This window comes from Brachyhypopomus gauderio, unplaced genomic scaffold, assembly GCF_052324685.1.
Source record: "Brachyhypopomus gauderio isolate BG-103 unplaced genomic scaffold, BGAUD_0.2 sc95, whole genome shotgun sequence".
In the NCBI taxonomy this organism is placed as follows: Eukaryota; Metazoa; Chordata; class Actinopteri; order Gymnotiformes; family Hypopomidae; genus Brachyhypopomus; species Brachyhypopomus gauderio.
In genome coordinates, this window is record NW_027506916.1 from 128,814 (window position 1) to 147,080 (window position 18,267).

Consider the following 18,267-nt stretch of genomic DNA (forward strand, 5'->3'; position numbering starts at 1 on the left):
TTCTCTGTATCACTCCGCGGACGCGTTGTCAAGTAACGGCATGTACATATATTCACGATAACACACTCCCTCTCGTGTTCTATTGCTCAATTAGCTGTCAATCAAAAAGTTAGGCTGCCGTCAATATTGAATAAACCAGGGGTCACCCACGTCATGAGTCGCCCGCGGGCTTGTTTTAAAAATAGCTCACTATAGCGCCATGCACCAAAGCGCTGCATCGTTTATGTTTTTGCTACTATTATAGATTGTCCGCGGTTGCTAGCGGTCTTCCCGCTTAGCAATTGACACTCGCACACGCAACTTTCGTTCGCCCCCCCCCCCCCCCCCCCCAAGAAGTAGCTCCCAGTTCCAAAAAGGTTGGAGACCCCTGCTCTAACACAACTGGGAACTGTAAGTTGCTCGATAGCAGTTTTGATTTACCATCAGGTCTTTACCTGATGGAAGAGTAGCATCAACCAAAGTAAGATTTGCCATTAAACCCCTTTTTCTCTGTGGTCTGGTTAGTCTGCAGAAACCTTCAGTACACTACAGCATGATTCCCAATGGAATGATGACGTGACAGGTTTAGGTGGTTATTGGACTGTCCGTCTAGTTACAATCTGTTGAAAGGACCAGATGGACGCAGGTTACGGTCCAGCCAGAATCAAGCGTAATGTCTGTATGACATGAAGTGGTTGGCTAATGTGAAAACAGTCTGTATATAGTAATACACAATTATTGAGCCTGTTATGCACATCTTTGAGAAACATGCACATTATTGCACAGTGAACCTTCTGTAGTTGGATATGTTTTAAAACAGATTTTCTCAGGCTGGTGTGGCTTACGGCCTGATAACTCACGATCTCATCTGACCTCGGAAGCTAAGCAGGTTTGGGCCTGGTTAGAACTTGGATGGGAGACCACCTGGGAATAACAGGTGCAGTAAACCTATGTTTTTGGGGCAGTCATGGTCTGGTGGTAGGGAACTGGTCTTGTGACCAGAGGGTCATGGGTTTGATTCCCAGACCTGAGGCCATGACTGAGGTGCCCTTGAGCAAGGCACCTAACCCCAACTGCTCCCCGGGCGCCGGGCTAGGGCTGCCCACTGCTCTGGGCACGTGTGATTCACAGCCCCCTAGTAATCACTGGTGTGTGTGTGTGTGTGTGTGTGTGTGTGTGTTCTAATTGCACAGATGGGTAAATGCGGAGGACAAATTTTGATTGCGGTGTAAAATCACCATTTACATCTATGGCACAATTTCAATTTCAATTTAAAACAGTGTGCTTAACTCTTTAGTTTCTCGCTTCTATTGTGCAAAATGTAATTAGGCCTATTATATAACTATTTAAGTAAATTCCACTTAGAGGATATTAACCAGCATTACTTAGCTGTAGATGTACTGTACAAAATGAGCTACCACTGAGTACAGGAGTGTGTTAGCTGGGGCATTTGGGACCAGGAACAGATGGCCTGTAGAAAAGATACTGGTACTGGTGCTGGAAAATATTTCAGTACAGATTTTGCAGTTGGTCAGCTTCTCCAAATAGGTCTTATAAAGCAGACTGAGAAATACTGGATTTTATAACCAGATGTTTATTTCTTTTCTGGAAGAGGTGGCTGTTTTTCACAATGTCAAATTTACAATAAGCTACTAAAATAGAAAATTGAGCTTACTTTTAATTTAAAAAGCCAATTTTAAAAGTGGCAGAAAGAGGTCAAAACGCTCACTGACCGCGTGCCGCGCTGATTCTGGGAGGTTTACGTATCTTTTTTCAGCATTGGGCCTTCAGCGGAGATACATCCAATTGCACAGCCGGAGAGCCAACTGCAGTTCTAGACCTGCAGTTCTAGACGTGCTGTAGTTTTAGACATGCGCCACCTAGCGGCTCGGAATGTAGCTAACGACAGCCAACTGCAGTTCTAGACCAGCAGTTCCAATGCATGCCGTAGGCTCAGGGGCTTGTATATTGTAATAATCCATTGTATAAAGAGTTTATTTGTTAAATATGCCCATTGATTCTCAATTGTTTTAGCCAAATCTCTAACATTTGACAAGTTTTAAACGATAATGTACACCACATTTTGTATTTAAATAGAAGTAGTATGCCTCATTTTCCCTGTTTTTTTAGGGAGTTTTGATTAATTTTGTCATTCACACACACAGCTTGTCTCCTGAAGATATTTTATTTTTAATTAAACTACTGGATTACTGGCATAGGCTATTTTGTATTAAAAATCAGCAAAAATTGCATCCGCATAATGTCCGGATGCTTTCAGTGAGTAAGCATACGTTTCCAGAATGTTAGGAGTGATTTATTTTACTCGTATACCTTCATTGGCATGCAACTAGCAAATATTATGTGATACTTGGGGTTTTTCGCTCACACGCCACACATCCGATTTCTCACGCCGAAAAAAAATCTAGTTTATTTACCTCTGATCCATATCTATGATTTAATTAGTTCGCTCTGGCGCAAACACTGGCGATCGATCGATCGCAATATAATACTTAATTTTTGTCCATTTTACGTTCGCCACCCCCCCCCCCCCCCCCCCGGCAACAATTTACGTTCGCAGGACTAGCATTTCTCTCAAAGTCGAAGTAGCTACAAAGTAGCCATAAAGGTAGCCAGAACTAACGAACTACGACACACTAACGCTAGCCAGATTCATCCATCATGACATAAACATTACGATAACACAAAAATGACCTTTAGACATTATCATATATCTATCATATATTATTGTTGCTTATAAATATCATTCTTCCATCTGCTCCCGCGACATACTAAAACACTATCTGGATATTACGCTAAAACTACGGCACGTCTAGAACTGCAGGTCTAGAACTGCAGGTCTAGAACTGCAGGTCTAGAACTGCAGGTCTAAAACTGCGGTTGGCTCTCCGGGTGTGCAATTGGATGATGTAGGTTCAGCGGGCTATTTATACATCTGTATGTACCTATGATGGCCGCGAGAGGTCGCCTTTGCTCAGTTTGTAACATACACAGAAGTCAGCAATGTCTTTCAGCATTGAAATGTTTTAAGACGCCTTAACAACTCTAAACTTTAAAGTTTTGTTTTCAGATGTCTTAAGACATCGATTGTGAATTTAGAACATTAAACATTTTATACAATTTCAGCATTTTATACAATACCACTGAGCTTGCAAACACATCATTGCAAGAATATTGCAACAGCTTTTACTCTCTGAAATATGAAATAAAAGTATTAAATTGCCTAAATATTTTACATGTAACTCACATATGCACATTTTAAACAATTTCATATTTTAATGCTTTTTCCGGCTATGGAGAGGTTATCTGGGGAAGTGTGTTTAAAAATTCTATGAGTATATCGTTTGGATAAGCTGAGCTGAGCAGTTTATCTCTTGCTTTTAAATTGATTTTTTTTTTTATTGCAAGGACACTGTAGTACAAAACCACGAATAGCGAATGGCTTTAATAAACAGGGGTTAAATACCAATAGCTACTTCAATAATTATTAGCACTGTCCGAATATGACCTGTTTTCATTGAAGCATGATAATAATATCAAATTACAAGACTATACTCCCTGCACAAAGACGTTAACATACCTCGCAGTCACAGTGAGCCGTGCGCCCTTTAATTTAACCGAGGTAGTGTATAACCTACTTTGGGCGTTTCAGCTGCGACTCCATCTTTCGTTCATAACTCTACGGCGCTGACGCGCAGGGCGCACTCGTGGTGCACGGGCCGCAGGCTGCAGTCGCGCGCGCACACACCTGTCACACCTGCTCACGCGAGGGTGCGCGAGGGAGCGCCTCTGATCACCGAAGCTGGAGCAGGCAGTTCGCAACCCGCCGAACTTCCACTGGGCCGCGCCCGGAGGACAGCCCCCGGTCTGGACCGATGTTTTGGCCGAAATGTCTCGACACATCTATATTAGGAATAAGATCGGCGAGGGGATCCAGGCGCCCATATTCCAGGTAATCTGCCCAGTACCGACCGCCTCAGCCGGCCACCGACGCGCTCCGAGAGGACGGGTGTCGGTAGTCTGTCTGATAGTCTTTTGAATATTTAGAGATTTTGAATATTTAGATTCACCAAAATGTCTTAGTTGTGAAACTGGAAAGTTTATGGGTTTGGCTAGCAACTCACACACACACACACACACACACACACACACACACACACACACACACACACACACACACACACACACACCAGTGTTCTTTATCGTTGTAAGTTTGATTTCTCTAGACTCTGTCTTACCTTTTGACTTAATTTGTTCTGCCATTTGCTTTGCTTACTGACTTGGGTTTACTAGGGAGTCCTCACGCTTCCCGCCTTCACCTGTTAGGCACGCGCAGACGTACGGAAAATGACCACAGCACGAGCGACCAGCATGGTGACCTTTATGAAATGTGCTCGCTGACCCACTTTGAGGTGTCCCTGATTAACAACCTCCGAGAATGAGCAGCCCAGTCCGTGCTCCCACTCCCAGAGGGCTCCCCGAGAGACGCTCAAAATGGATCAAATATAGGACGAACTAATTAACTTAACTCCACGGGGGTTAATGTTTCTATAAATGCTAAGACTGTTTCAGATGGAGGTGAGTGAAAGACCGGTGAGGTTTGGGATGGCGGAGGAAATTAACAAAAATGATCAGTGGGTGTTAATTGGCACCAGGGAGTGGTACTGATCAAGGGCCACAGTGCACCAGCGTCTGGGTTGTTGCCTTGTGCAAGTTATGTATAAGAAGCATGGGCGTGGTAGTTTGGGGGGGGGGGGGGGGGGGGGGGATAGGAGTGGACCTGCCTACCCAGGACCAGAGTACACAGTAAAAAACGAAGTGTTAAATTAACACCCACAGAGTTGAATTTAACTCAGTTTCAGATAACATTTGGTCCCAGAGGTGTCAATTCCAGGTTCAGAAAGTAAAAGTCCTCACCAGGATTTTGCTCAAGCTTGCTGGATTTTCTAATTAGTGCAATCCAGGTAAAATTAGTGGAATCAACACAATCCAGGAAGCCTGAGCAAAATCCTGGTGAGGACTTTTACTTTCTGAACCTGATTTGTTTGCATCTTTAATCATTGCTTGGCAATAAGAGAAGGTAGTTTTCATCTTGGATTGGACAGTGCCTTCATCAGCAGAGTATCTCAAAACAGCAATGGCTGCTTCCATGTCCTCATCAGTTGGCACTTCATCACTGGTGAAGGGTTGTCGGCCACAACCTGGTCCACTTCAGACAAAACAATGTGATAGCCTCTTGAATGCACAGTTCTCAGCATATAATATTATATTAATCATTAATATATTACTCATTATTGAACTTACTTTTGGGCGATTTGCATACTGTGGCACCTCTTTCTTCTGCTGTTTTTCTTTGTATGGTATTCAATCGTCAAGCCAGATATACAGGACCACTCTCTGGGTCATAGTAATGTTCCTAAATAAATAAAAATAAATGCATACACTGCATGTTTTACAAAATATTCAAGGTGGCTGCAAAAGTGGAATGATATTTGGGAAACCTAAGCAACAAAACAAATGCGGCAATAAACCTCCATTTCAATTAGTACAAATATTTTAAGCATGTGAATTGAGAGAAATGAAAAATATCTGTATGCTTTAAAACAATGAGATAATAGTTGCCAAACTATATAAAAAAGTTGCATCACAGGTTATGAAAAATTGTGAAAAATATTCTAAAGTTGCACAGAATGGCTGAATACATTAATAAACTTACACATGAAAGTGAATATGTGATTAATATTGCACTTTTACTTACATATCCATGTTGGGAATATGGATCCTCCAGATAAGGAAACAGCCCAACTATTCCCTGTGCATACCCTAACACTCTTCAGAGGAGATGTCCTGTAGGGAAGGTATATAAACTCAATCAAGCAAATTTAACTTCAAATATCAGACATAAAAATGATTACTAAATAGAAAAGACAATTTTCTTCACCATAATTATATGTGCGTGCTTACCCAAGTATATTTACCATCTGTCTTCTGGTGGGATCTGTCATAGTTTTGGTTTTTTGCATACTCTTGCATAATTCCTTCACCACCAGGTTTCGATGCTAGGATTTTTTTCTATCAACTTTGGAAGTCAAATTGGAAAATAATTAGCTCAAAAACAATCCCCATCCAAAAAATAAAATAAAATACCTACCGCTTTTGCCTCACAGTTTATTCGACATGGTCTTTTAGCTTGGCTACTTTCGCCAGTGGCTGCTTCTGCATCCGGGTCACAAGAAGTTACGGTTAGAATAATGGTGTCATCAGATCTTACAGATGATGAGGATGACTGAGAGGCGCCTGTGAATTCTAAAATATAAACATAACAGAAACATTCAGTAAAATTTCATGGATAAAAAAAATCAATACAGATATAAAGAAAAGCTGTATCAAAGTACTTGGTTTTATAGTAGCTGTTCCACTTTATAATAACATTTTAGTAGTAGTAGTAAGGATACATGATTACCAAGTTCTTCATTGGCTAGAGTGACTCGAAAAGTTCCAGGTGACTCCTTTGCAATGTCTTCAAAGACTTTAGCATCAATTTCTGTGTCTGACTGGTCATACACCTTGATGTCCGGCAGTCTATCCTCTGGTATGTTAAATTTGGAAAGCACTGTTTAACAAAAAAGTAAATACATTTAATTCACAAAATGAGCACACTTATTTTAATTAACCCATGGTTTTAAAAACAATACTGATGCAAGAAAAAGACAGCAGTATCATATGGAGCCTTCTATATAAAACTGTAGAAACTTCATTGAAGAAAGCCTCAAATGTGAGTTCGGGCAGCTTAACATATTTTTGCTCTCCCCCAAACAGAACAGTACTAACATGTTGAATCTGTAGAAAAAAATAATAATAACAGTTAAACCAACAAAACTTTTACATTTAACAGTTTAAGGTGGTACCTGCACTAACTGCTACCCCATGTAAGGAGGTCCAACGGTTCGCACAAACATCACTTTTATTCACAAACAAATGAGCGCAGACGGTGCACATATAACACTTACACATTCAGTGTTGACTGACTCAAACAAAGACGAGCACGGGACACTGCGCGAACGCACATTAAATAGACAGACCACATAATCCCCGAGTGATAACGAGACGAGCCACAGGTGAGACGAATGCACACACTAAGATCCACAGACGCCGACGTCTAGACTCAGACGACATAAACACATGCCCAAAGGGGAGGGGTCAGGGACTGTACCGTGACAGAGGAACAGTAAAGTACAGTGATCCTTCGCCACTTCGCGCTTCAGCTTTTGCGGGTTTTCATAAGATATTAATGCGAAAAATAATTAGCGGATCTTCGCTTTTTCGCGGGTTTTCTGCGGAATTCGATGCCGTGCAGGTTTTGCATAATCTTTCTAACTGTTAACAGTTTTAGAGAGAAAGAGAAGCTATACATGCACTCAACTCCCTTGTTCTGACCTTTTTCATACACCGTTCAACCTGTCATCACTCCCTCAACACGACATGAACACCGTGCGCCTTACCAGTGCTAGAATAAACGCAATTGACTGTACAGAACAAACCCGCATGCCCCAAACAACCCACATAATAACTTAATTCAACACATATAACTTAACATTTACTCTTTTAACTGACTTCCTACAGCTGCAAGTGTTCATGGGAGTAGCGTACTCACACGCTCCACCCCAATGTACCAGTGGCAACGCCACAATATTTTATGAATTTTTACAAAAATATATTACAAATATTAATTCTAACAAAAATGTAATAAAATAGTATGAATTACAGTAAATAGTGCATATTTACTTCCGGAAACAAGAACCAGCATTGCATTTATCGCTCTCGCTTGGCCATTTCACGTGGAGCATCATTTGACCACACGTTGAAAGTTTTCACAAACAGAACAGTGTGGGAATTGTTATTAAGTGAATGGGAAAGGTTTATGTAGCGTAAATGTGTGGGGAGGGTTTATAAAGCCTTCATATTGTGTATAAATACTTAAATAAATATACCGTTTCCACTTCGAAGATTTTCGGTTATCGGTTTTCGGTGTATGTCCTCGATATGACTCTTGAAATTAACAAATATACCTTAAATTTGCTTACTTTTTATGTTTGAGTCGACAACTTGATAGCAAGACCTCAACTGGGATATTTTGGCGCCAAATGAACCGTTTGATTAAGACAAAGGCTAGCTGAATCAATTTGCTTGTAATGAGGCAGAAGTTAACCGACTCGGAAATATTAATCAAATGTGTATTTTTTTATTCATTGACAAACACTTACTAAACTCTTACCAACTGATAATCTATAGGTCTATATTTAGTAAGTAGCCTAAGCTCAGAAATTTTTATGCTAACTTCCAAGCAACCAACTAAAATTTAGAGCTAACTGGTAATTAAATTCTCACATTTCAGCAGAGGTGGGACCAAGTCAGTGTTTTGCAAGTCTCAAGTAAGTCCAAGTCTTTATCCTCAAGTCCCGAGTCAAGTCTCAAGCAAAGACAGTCAACTCAAGTCAAGTCTCGAGTCAAGACAGGCAACCGTCAAGTCAAGTCCCAAGTCTGAAACTTGGAATTTCAAGTCCTTTCGAGTCTTTTTTTTTTACAGGCACCAACGCTTTACGAATGCTACGCTGATGCGTTTCTTTACTCGTTTTGTTGGTGTCCGTCAGCCAAAAGATGACAGATCATTTACATTTTATCTTCTCTTAATTACATAAATGTACTTAAACAAGAATGTTTCGTTACATCATTTTACACGAAAATAGCAAGCTTCATCGTAAGCAAGATGCTGTCATTACGAATGGTTATTCTAAACATTTGGATAAAATGTTTAAATATAGACTAATAAAAGGGTTATTTTTTCATTGTTTTCTGTTATTGTGGGGTCACGGTGTAGGCTACTATTGTTACAGTGGGGTCACATATTCTGATGGCTGCCGTCAGAATTGGTGACCCCAGTTAAAAAGGCTCACCTGTACATCCCATTCATGATTTCTTTGTTGGCTGCAATGGTGAGGGGATGGTATATCTTGTTTAAGTACATTTATGTAATTAAGAGACGATAAAATGTAAATATAAACATCTGTCATATTTTGGCTCGTGGACACCAACAAAACGAGTAAAGAAAGTGCATCAGCGTAGTTTACGTAGCATTCGTAAAGCGTTTGTGCCTCTGAACAGAAACTGAAATAGCGCCCCCTGTGGTCACAAAACTCGACGGTCACAGAATCTGGTGTAACACCGGTCTGCGTCAGAAGGATGGAAATGAAATTAATGGGGTGCACTTTATAAATATTAATATGTGTTTTAAAATTTAGATTTGGGGTAAAAAAAATCAAGTATTTGCAAGTAAACAGGTTCAAGTCCAATTCAAGTTCCAAGTTATTGGTGTAAAAGTCCAAGTCAAGTCTAAGTCTCTGAATATTTTTTCAAGTCAAGTCAAAAGTCTTAATATTAATGACTCGAGTCTGACTCAAGTCCAAGTCATGTGACTCGAGTCCCCACCTCTGCATTTCAGCATCACCAAACGGAAAGCTAACTTCATCTCTTATAGATAAAATGCTACAATTTGTTGTTTGAAACACAGAAAAACACAGTACTTACTAGTTTTGCAGCTTGAAGCTCGAAGCAGCACCAAATAGACCACATTCAGCATTCAGGCGCGAATTTTACACTCTGAAGAGTAAAGGTTTTCACTGTACATTTTATGAATTTTACACTCTGAAGAGTAAAGGTTTTCATTGTACATTTTATGAATTTAACACTTGGTTTTAACTGCACCTTTAGAGTGCATTTACACTACATAGTGTAAAAAGTACTCATTCTGGATTTAATTAAGTTAACTCTGAAGTATTAACACTCTATTTTTTACTGTGTAGGGAGAGGGGCCCATTTTGCCCTGTAAAGAACCCAACTGGTTCTGAAGTGTAGGACATGAACTAACAGCACTGGTGTTCTCACAGACAACAGTTGTTTAGTTGTTTTGGGGTTTTGTTGGAGATCCTATTGGTCAATTCAATCAGGAATCACTGCATTTGGCAGATTATTTTTAGAAATACAACTGAAGTTTTTGAACAAAAAACACAACACATACTATCCCTATATATGCTTTCTATCTATAGTCATAATTAGTCCTATGATATCCTAATTATATCTTGTCTTATTTGAATTAGAATTTGTCTTGTCTTATTCTAATTTGTCCTATCTTATTATAATTTGTCCTATCTTATTATAATTTGTCCTGTCTTATTATAATTATAATTACAATGTGTGACTTTGTTATGTCTTAGTTTGATTGTCTTAGTTTTGATAGTGTTAAGAGGGTTGTGCTGTGTTTTTCTTGGGATTGTCTTCTGGTTTTAAGGTAGGCCTTGGATTACATTACTTTCAGCTTGATTCTGCTAGTCTGTAGTAGGGCTGAACGATTTTGGAAAATAATCTAATTTAAAATCGCGATATTTTCCCATTGTTCCACTTCAGGAAACTCTGTTTCGGCATTTTTTATACAGCTCAGATACAGGGTTGCGGGGGGGGGGGGGGGGGGTGTAAACAGAGGCGGTCTTTGCATAGAGGCGTTGCTAGGCAATTGCCTTGGGCCCCTCCCACTGTAGGGCCCCCTTGTCTAGCTAAAGCCAGGTTCACACTACACGACTTTTCAGTCATCAGGTTTTTGTGCCGTTCGCACTACACGACTGGTTGTGCTGTAATCGCAAGTCTTTCAGTTGTTGTGGCTTTCACACTACATGACTGATCGGTGACGTGGGCTCACGAATTACACGACTGGGGAATCGCCGACTCATCTGGCTGCCGTCCAAAAACACGAGAACACGAAAATGAAACACTCGCGAGAACCAGCAACACCACGAAGAAAATAAAAACAACAATGTACTCCACAATGTACTCCACATTTTCGTTATTATTTTTTTTACCGTTTAACCACTCCATAGTCCCAAATTGCCAGAATTATTTAATCTCTCCGTTGCAGTGAACATAGATATAATCAATCGCACTATTTCTCCAGTGCTGTCACAATAACTTAAACACAGTCTTGTAGTAAAGTTGTATGAAGCTAGACGCTGCTGTTGACTCACTGTCGCCGACTGGGCTAGATATGAAACATGCTAGATATTAAACATGCTAGATATCTGCCGGTCGTCTGCGATGAGTTGGCGGCCACTCGGCGAGCGTCTTTCAGCAGTTCACACTACACGATTGAGCGAGCGCCGAATGATCCCCGATTTGCGTCCGACCACAGTTTCTGTCGGCGATCTACAAAAACAGTCGGCGACTGAAAAACCAGCCTAAAATCTTGTAGTGTGAACCTGAACTTATTTCTCGCATATTAATGTTGATGGGCCCCCTAGCTAAATTCGCCTTGAGCCTCCAAATTGCTAAGTCCGCCACTGGGTGTAAAATGGACTAAATTTAAGTATTATTATTATATCGTGATCGATCGATCGCCTGTGGTTGGCGCCAGAGCGAACTACTAATTTTTTAGTCTAAGACGCTCAATGCATGAGAGTTGGCAACCCTGCAGGTATAGCAACTTGGCTAAAATATGTGCGTGAGGGCGTTTGGTAGCGCATATCCAGTGTGTTTAACAAAGCCATGAAGCCGGGCTTGTTCACTATATTAACGGGCATCATGTCTTTCACTATGAACTCCGTTACTGCCCGAGTTATTTCAGCCTGCCGCTTCGAATTACATCCATAAGGAGTTACACTTTCAAACGGTTCGGTCAGTGAACCCTGTCTGCTGGACCGCGGTCAAGCTATCCGCGCTTTCGCGATTCATCCGTGCTTTAAATCTTATTGCGCCTATATGCGTGATTTTACGGTATTTCGCTGCTCACCGCATACTAAAGCTGTATAAGCGCAGAGAAACACTTTGGCGTATTTGAAGATGCAGCACTGGTCGTTGGCATTTTAGCCTTACAAATATCATACGAGGCTTTGTGGTGTTTTTTTAATGCTGAAGGTTTGTAGTGTTACCTCGCGTCGTAGCAACAGTAGCAAGGCATGTTTTGCAGGGTACCTGACGTTGAGCAGCATCTTTTTAAAAGCCAAAGTAATTTCACACAACTGATGTGCTGCCCCTCTTTGGTATTAGACTTTCAGTTGTGTCAGCTTCTGTTGAGCCTGAAGCCATTGTGCAACAAGTTAAAGTGCGCTGTGTTAACTTCACTTCTCCACCTCCCTGCCTCCTGCTCGGGTTTGCTCCGTTCGTCCTCGGCTCGGCTCGCTCCCAAGTCACGTGACCAGTTTAAATCGCAGCCTGTGCGATTAGACAATCGCGTTTTGAAAAATCGCGAAATTATCGCAAATGCAATTAATCGTTCAGCCCTAGTCTGTAGTCTACTTGGTATCTATTGTTGTCATTAGTGAAATCAGCTGTCTTAGTTTCGGGTTAGGAAGTGTGAATAACTGAGGAGGCGGTACCACATATTGACTGCTGCTTAAATAAGTGGCTTTTCTGATTGGAATTAGTTGTGCTGTGTTTTTCTTGGGATTGTCTTCTGGTTTTAAGGTAGGCCTTGGATTACATTACTTTCAGCTTGATTCTGCTAGTCTGTAGTCTACTTGGTATCTATTGTTGTCATTAGTGAAATCAGCTGTCTTAGTTTCGGGTTAGGAAGTGTGAATAACTGAGGAGGCGGGACCACATATTGACTGCTGCTTAAATAAGTGGCAGTCCGCTACAGACGCTGTCTGTAGCGATTAGAGACATCCTCTACTCTTCAATCAACTGAAGCCCATCTTCATTTTTTGGTTAAGTATCACACCTTGACACACATCATATACTACCTTCATTCATTTATTCATCATGTGTTTTTCCATCCCTGTTCTTGCTCCCTATAGTCGCCGTCAATTCAAACATCACTGCAGAAAACGCACTACCAGTAACCTCATCTACCCTCCACTCTCAACAAACACCCCGATCATTGTGACCGGGGGGCTCTGGAACTGCCAGTCTGCAGTCCAGAAAGCAGACTTCATCACAGCCATTGCTGCTCATCAGTCCCTTGACTTCTTGGCCCTAACAGAGACATGGATCACCCCAGAGAACTCTGCTACTCCTGCTGCCCTGTCATCTGCATTTTCCTTCTCGCACTCTCCAAGACAGACTGGAAGGGGAGGTGGCACTGGATTGCTTCTGTCCAGTTGCTGGCGCTTTACTCCTTGCACTTTCCCACAAATTACCATCTCAACATTTGAGTATCATGCTGTCACTGTACGCTTCCCAACCACACTTCACATCATTGTTGTTTATCGTCCACCCTGCACCCTAGGTAACTTCACTGAGGAATTGGACACACTTCTGAGCCTCCCTAACGATGAAACTCCTCTTCTTCTGCTTGGTGACTTCAACCTCCCAACAGATAAACTACAATCATCTGGCGTTCTTCCTCTGCTGTCATCATTCAACCTCAACCTCACCCAGTCTTCTCCAACACACAGAGCAGGCAATGTCTTAGACCTGTTCTTCACTAGACCACCTGCAGTGATGGACATTGCAGTAACTCCTCTCCACTGTTCAGATCATCACCTTGTATCTTTTTCCTTATCTCTTCCTCCCCACCGTCACACCCTTACTGCTACAGGCACTACCACCATCCGTCGTAACCTTCATTCCATCTCTCCATCAGTACTTTCCTCTACTATCACCACAGCCCTCCCGTCCCATGACTCTTTTTCTTGTCTCTCCACAGACACCGCCACTGACACTTTATTGTCCTCCCTCTCTTCATCTATTGACCTCTTATGTCCCCTCTCTTCCAAACCCACAAGATCCTCCCCACCTGCTCCTTGGCTCTCGGACACCCTACGTAACAACCGACGAGAACTGAGGATGGTTGATAGGCGATGGAGGAAATCGAAGCTTACTGCTGATCTTCGCTTGTATCAGTCTCTCCTGTCCCTATTCTCCATGGAACTAACTGATGCCAAGACATCATTCTACAGAGAGAAGCTGGAGGCATCTACATCAGATCCACGCAAGATGTTCAAAATCTTCTCTTCTCTCCTCAAACCCTCCCCCCCTCCTACTCCCACTTCTCTTACTGCAGATGATTTTGTCACCTTCTTTGAAGAGAAGGTCAATACGATTCGCAGCACCTTTTCCCTAGTCCCTGTGCCCACTGTGTCCCCTCCTACTCCTCCCTATTCTCTAACCTCCTTCTCTCCTCTCTCAGCTGAGATGGTGCTTCAGCTGCTGACATCCAGCAGTCCCACCACATGCCCTCTGGACCCCATCCCATCCACACTCCTCCAGACAATCTCCCACGAACTCCTCCCTTTCATCTCGACCATCATCAACAACTCCTTATCTTCAGGAATTGTGCCATCATCATTCAAGGCGGCTAGGGTGGTGCTAATCCTAAAGAAACCCAACCTTGACGCCACCAACATCAGCAACTACAGACCGGTATCTCTCCTCTCATTCCTCTCTAAGATCCTTGAACGGGCTGTACACAACCAGCTATCCTCTTTTCTCTCACAGAACCAGCTTCAGGACCCCAACCAATCTGGCTTCAAGCTGGCACATTCTACGGAAACTGCACTCATTGCAGTAACTGAGAAACTCCATACGGCTAGAGCAACTGGACTATCATCAGTTCTGATTCTGCTTGACCTTTCGGCGGCCTTTGACACAGTCAATCATGAGATCCTCCTGTCCATCCTCTCAGGCCTTGGTATCACTGGCAATGCATGGACGTGGTTTGCATCCTACCTGGAGGGTCGTTCCTACCAAGTAACATGGGGAGGATCAACATCCACGCCATGCAAACTCTCCACCGGTGTTCCACAAGGCTCAGTGCTGGGTCCACTTCTTTTTTCCCTTTATACACGCTCACTGGGTGAGTCAATCTCTGCACATGGCTTCTCTTATCACTGTTATGCGGATGACACCCAGCTCTTCTTTTCCTTCCCACCTTCTGGCACACAGGTTTCAGCTCGAATCTCTGCATGTCTGAAAGACATTGCCTCTTGGATGGCAGCTCACCACCTAAAGCTTAACCCATGCAAGACAGAGATGCTGTACATCCCTGCAAGAGCCAGTCCTCATCGTGATCTTTCTATCTCATTCGAGAACACCGTGATCACTCCATCCATGGAAGCGCGTAGCCTTGGTGTAGTTGTCGACAATCAACTCTCCTTCACGGCCCACGTTGCTAACACAACACGATCATGCAGATTCGCCCTTCACAACATTCGGAGGATTCGGCCATTTCTCTCTAGGGAGGCCACTCAGGTCCTTGTCCAGTCCCTTGTTATCTCAAGACTGGACTACTGCAACTCCCTACTGGCTGGTCTTCCTATGCATGCCATCAAACCCCTGCAACTGATCCAGAACGCTGCAGCTCGGTTGGTCTTCAACCTTCCCAAGTTCAGCCATGTCACTCCCTTGCTGTCCTCCCTCCACTGGCTTCCGTTAGCTGCCCGCATCAAATATAAAACCCTGGTGCTGGCCTACAAAGCAAAGAATGGTCCAGCTCCTCCTTACTTGATGGCCATGGTAAAACCCAGATGCATACCTAGAGCCCTCCGCGCCTCAAGTATTTTTCCAGCTTGGAGTACCTTGTGTTCAGGACTATCTATTCTACCTTGGAGATTCCAAGCAACTACATAGCACTTTTGTAAGTCGCTCTGGATAAGAGCGTCTGCTAAATGCCATAAATGTAAATAAATGTAAATGTCTTTGTTAAGTATTAAGGATATATTACATGTGTGTGGGGTGTGTGTGTGTGCATGTCGTGTGGGGGGGGTTGTGTGGGTGTGCACATTATATGTAGTTGTGTGTTTGTGTATTTATGTGCATGTGTATTAAAGAACCCTCTAATCCTTCTTTTTGTTTATTATTGCATTTTATTCACTGTTATAATAGTAAATGGGTGAATAGTCATATTGAAATATTCATTCATCTCTCTTCTGTCATTTCCAAACAGAAACATTTCGCCATTGTTGATTTACTGAGTTGCACTTTGCTGCCCCTGTAGGTGAGCAGAGGAACTTACTCGAGACGGAGTCGGCTGAAACGCTCAGACGGCAGCACCACCTCCACCAGCTTCATTCTCAGACAGGTGAGCCCAGAGACTCCACCTCCACTGTTTATACCTACACTTACCTGGATCAGTGAGAGTGAGAGGTCTAGGTGCCTTTTGTTTTCCTCTCCTTGTTCTTCGTTTCCATAACTCTGGAATGGGTTAGGTGTTAGGGTTGTGTTTAGGGTAGGGGTTAGGGTTGGGTTTAGGGTTGGGGTTAGGTGTTAGGGTTGTGTTTAGGGTAGGGGTTAGGTGTTAGGGTTGTGTTTAGGGTAGGGGTTAGGTGTTAGGGTTGTGTTTAGGGTTGGGGTTAGGTGTTTTAGATGTTAGGGTTGTGTTTAGGGTTGGGGTTAGGTGTTAGGGTTAGGTGTTAGGGTTGGGGTTAGATGTTAGGGATGGGGTTAGCCTAGGTGTTTAGGGTTGGGGTTAAATGTCAGGGTTGGGGTTGGGGGTAGGATTGTTCGGTGGCACTTCCGTTGTGACTGGATATGCAGTGTTTCTGAATTTGCAGGGCATTTCCGAAATGTAGCGCACGTGTTGTCATTCTGATGAATTTGTTTTGTGCATTTGCAGCTTTGAGGTCCACCATAGGATTGGGGTTAAGGATGCTAAACTGAAGGGCTAGCATTATGACTGGAGCTAGTGTTAGGGTTAAGGGTGAGGGTTAAGAATGATAAACTGAAGTGTTAGGGTTAAGGGGTAGGGGTTAGGGGTAGGGTTAATGATGCTAAACTGAAGGTTTGAGTTTATGGAAGAACCAATAGGACTTTTTATGATGTGTTCAGCACCACAGAGGGATCCCAATTTGTGTCCTGGGTTAGTGTGTTTTGTGTCTGTGTGTTTGTGTCCTGGGTTAGTGTGTTTTGTGTCTGTGTGTTTGTGTCCTGGGTTAGTGTGTTTTGTGTCTGTGTGTTTGTGTCTGAGATGCTCTGTCCTGGGCATTGTAGCGTCTGCTATGGTTGCACTGTAGCGTCCGCTGTAGCTGCACTGTAGCGTGCGCTGTAGCGTGCGCTGTAGCTGATGTGCGATGGTACACACACCATGCCACCACCATCAGCATCACAGTCCCACAGAACTGATATGAGCCGCCAAGCAGATCTGATCTAATCTGCTGACGCTACTGCACCTGATATTGTTAGGAGAAAATAAAACAAATTAGTAAAATTATAATAATATATAATTATAATAATATATGATATAATTCATATAATATGTCAATATAATTATTGTGTACTTTATATATTATATAATGTAAATATAATGAAAGTATTGCATTTTAATTGCATACTAACCCTAACCCACCATAACCCTAACCGCTAACCCTATCCCTAACCCCAGCAGTTAACCCTTACCATAACAGCTAATCCTAACTCTAAGCCTAACCATGAAGGCCAAGCAACTTTGCAGGACACACAGTGGGGAAAATAAGTATTTAGTGAGTCACTAATTGTGCAAGTTCTCCCACTTAAAAAGACGAGAGAGGCCGGTAATTGACATAGGTAGACATAGGTAGACCTCAACTAAGAGACAAAATGTGAAAAAAAATTTAGAAAATCATTTTGTCTGACTTTTAAAGAATTTATTTGCAAATAATGGTGGAAAATAAGTATTTGGTCAATAACAAAAGTTCATCTCAATACTTTGTTAAGTACTTTGTTCATCTCAATATCCTCTGTTGGCAATGACAGAGGTCAAACGTTTTCTGTAAGTCTTCACAAGGTTGGCACACACTGTTGCTGGTATGTTGGCCCATTCCTCCATGCAGTTCTCCTCTAGAACAGTGATGTTTTGGGGCTTTCGGCGAGCAACACGGACTTTTAACTCCCCCCAAAGGTTTTCGATGAGGTTGAGATCGGGAGACTGGCTAGGCCACTCCAGGACTTTGAAATGTTTCTTACGAAGCCACTTCTTTGTTGCCCTGGCAGTGTGCTTGGGATCATTGTCATGCTGAAAGACCCAGCCACGTTTCATCTTCATTGCCCTTGCTGATGGAAGGAGGTTTGCACCCAAAATCTCACAATACATGGCCCCATTCATTCTTTCATCGTACACGGACCAGTCGTCCTGGTCCCTTTGCAGAGAAACAGCCCCAAAGCATGATGTTGCCACCCCCATGCTTCACAGTTGGTATGGTGTTCTTTGGATGCAACTCAGCATTCACTGTCCTCCAAACACGACGAGTTGTGTTTTTACCAAATAGTTCTACTTTGGTTTCATCTGACCATATGACATTCTCCCAATACTCT

At 42.5% G+C, this 18,267-nt stretch overlaps 1 protein-coding gene and 1 long non-coding RNA gene across 3 annotated transcripts in view; one reads left to right on the plus strand and one right to left on the minus strand.

The window, feature by feature from the left end:
* The first annotated feature begins 3,661 nt into the window (after nucleotides 1–3,661).
* Nucleotides 3,662–18,267, plus strand: part of cacnb4b (calcium channel, voltage-dependent, beta 4b subunit) — a 49,325-nt gene continuing 34,719 nt past the window's right edge. Inside the window, exons 1-2 of one of the 2 annotated variants that reach the window (XM_076992605.1) lie at nucleotides 3,662–3,949; nucleotides 15,977–16,060. In XM_076992605.1, the coding sequence (XP_076848720.1) occupies nucleotides 3,887–3,949; nucleotides 15,977–16,060 (147 nt within the window). In that variant the 5' untranslated portion in view covers nucleotides 3,662–3,886. Of the gene's footprint in view, nucleotides 3,950–10,521; nucleotides 15,617–15,976; nucleotides 16,061–18,267 lie in introns of those variants that run through there. The other variant, XR_013125604.1, reaches the window with a different exon arrangement.
* LOC143496475 (uncharacterized) lies at nucleotides 5,020–5,845 on the minus strand. Its single transcript, XR_013125608.1, has 3 exons — nucleotides 5,756–5,845; nucleotides 5,302–5,413; nucleotides 5,020–5,206 (listed from the first exon to the last, which is right to left on the minus strand). It is a non-coding gene; the product is annotated as an uncharacterized LOC143496475 (long non-coding RNA).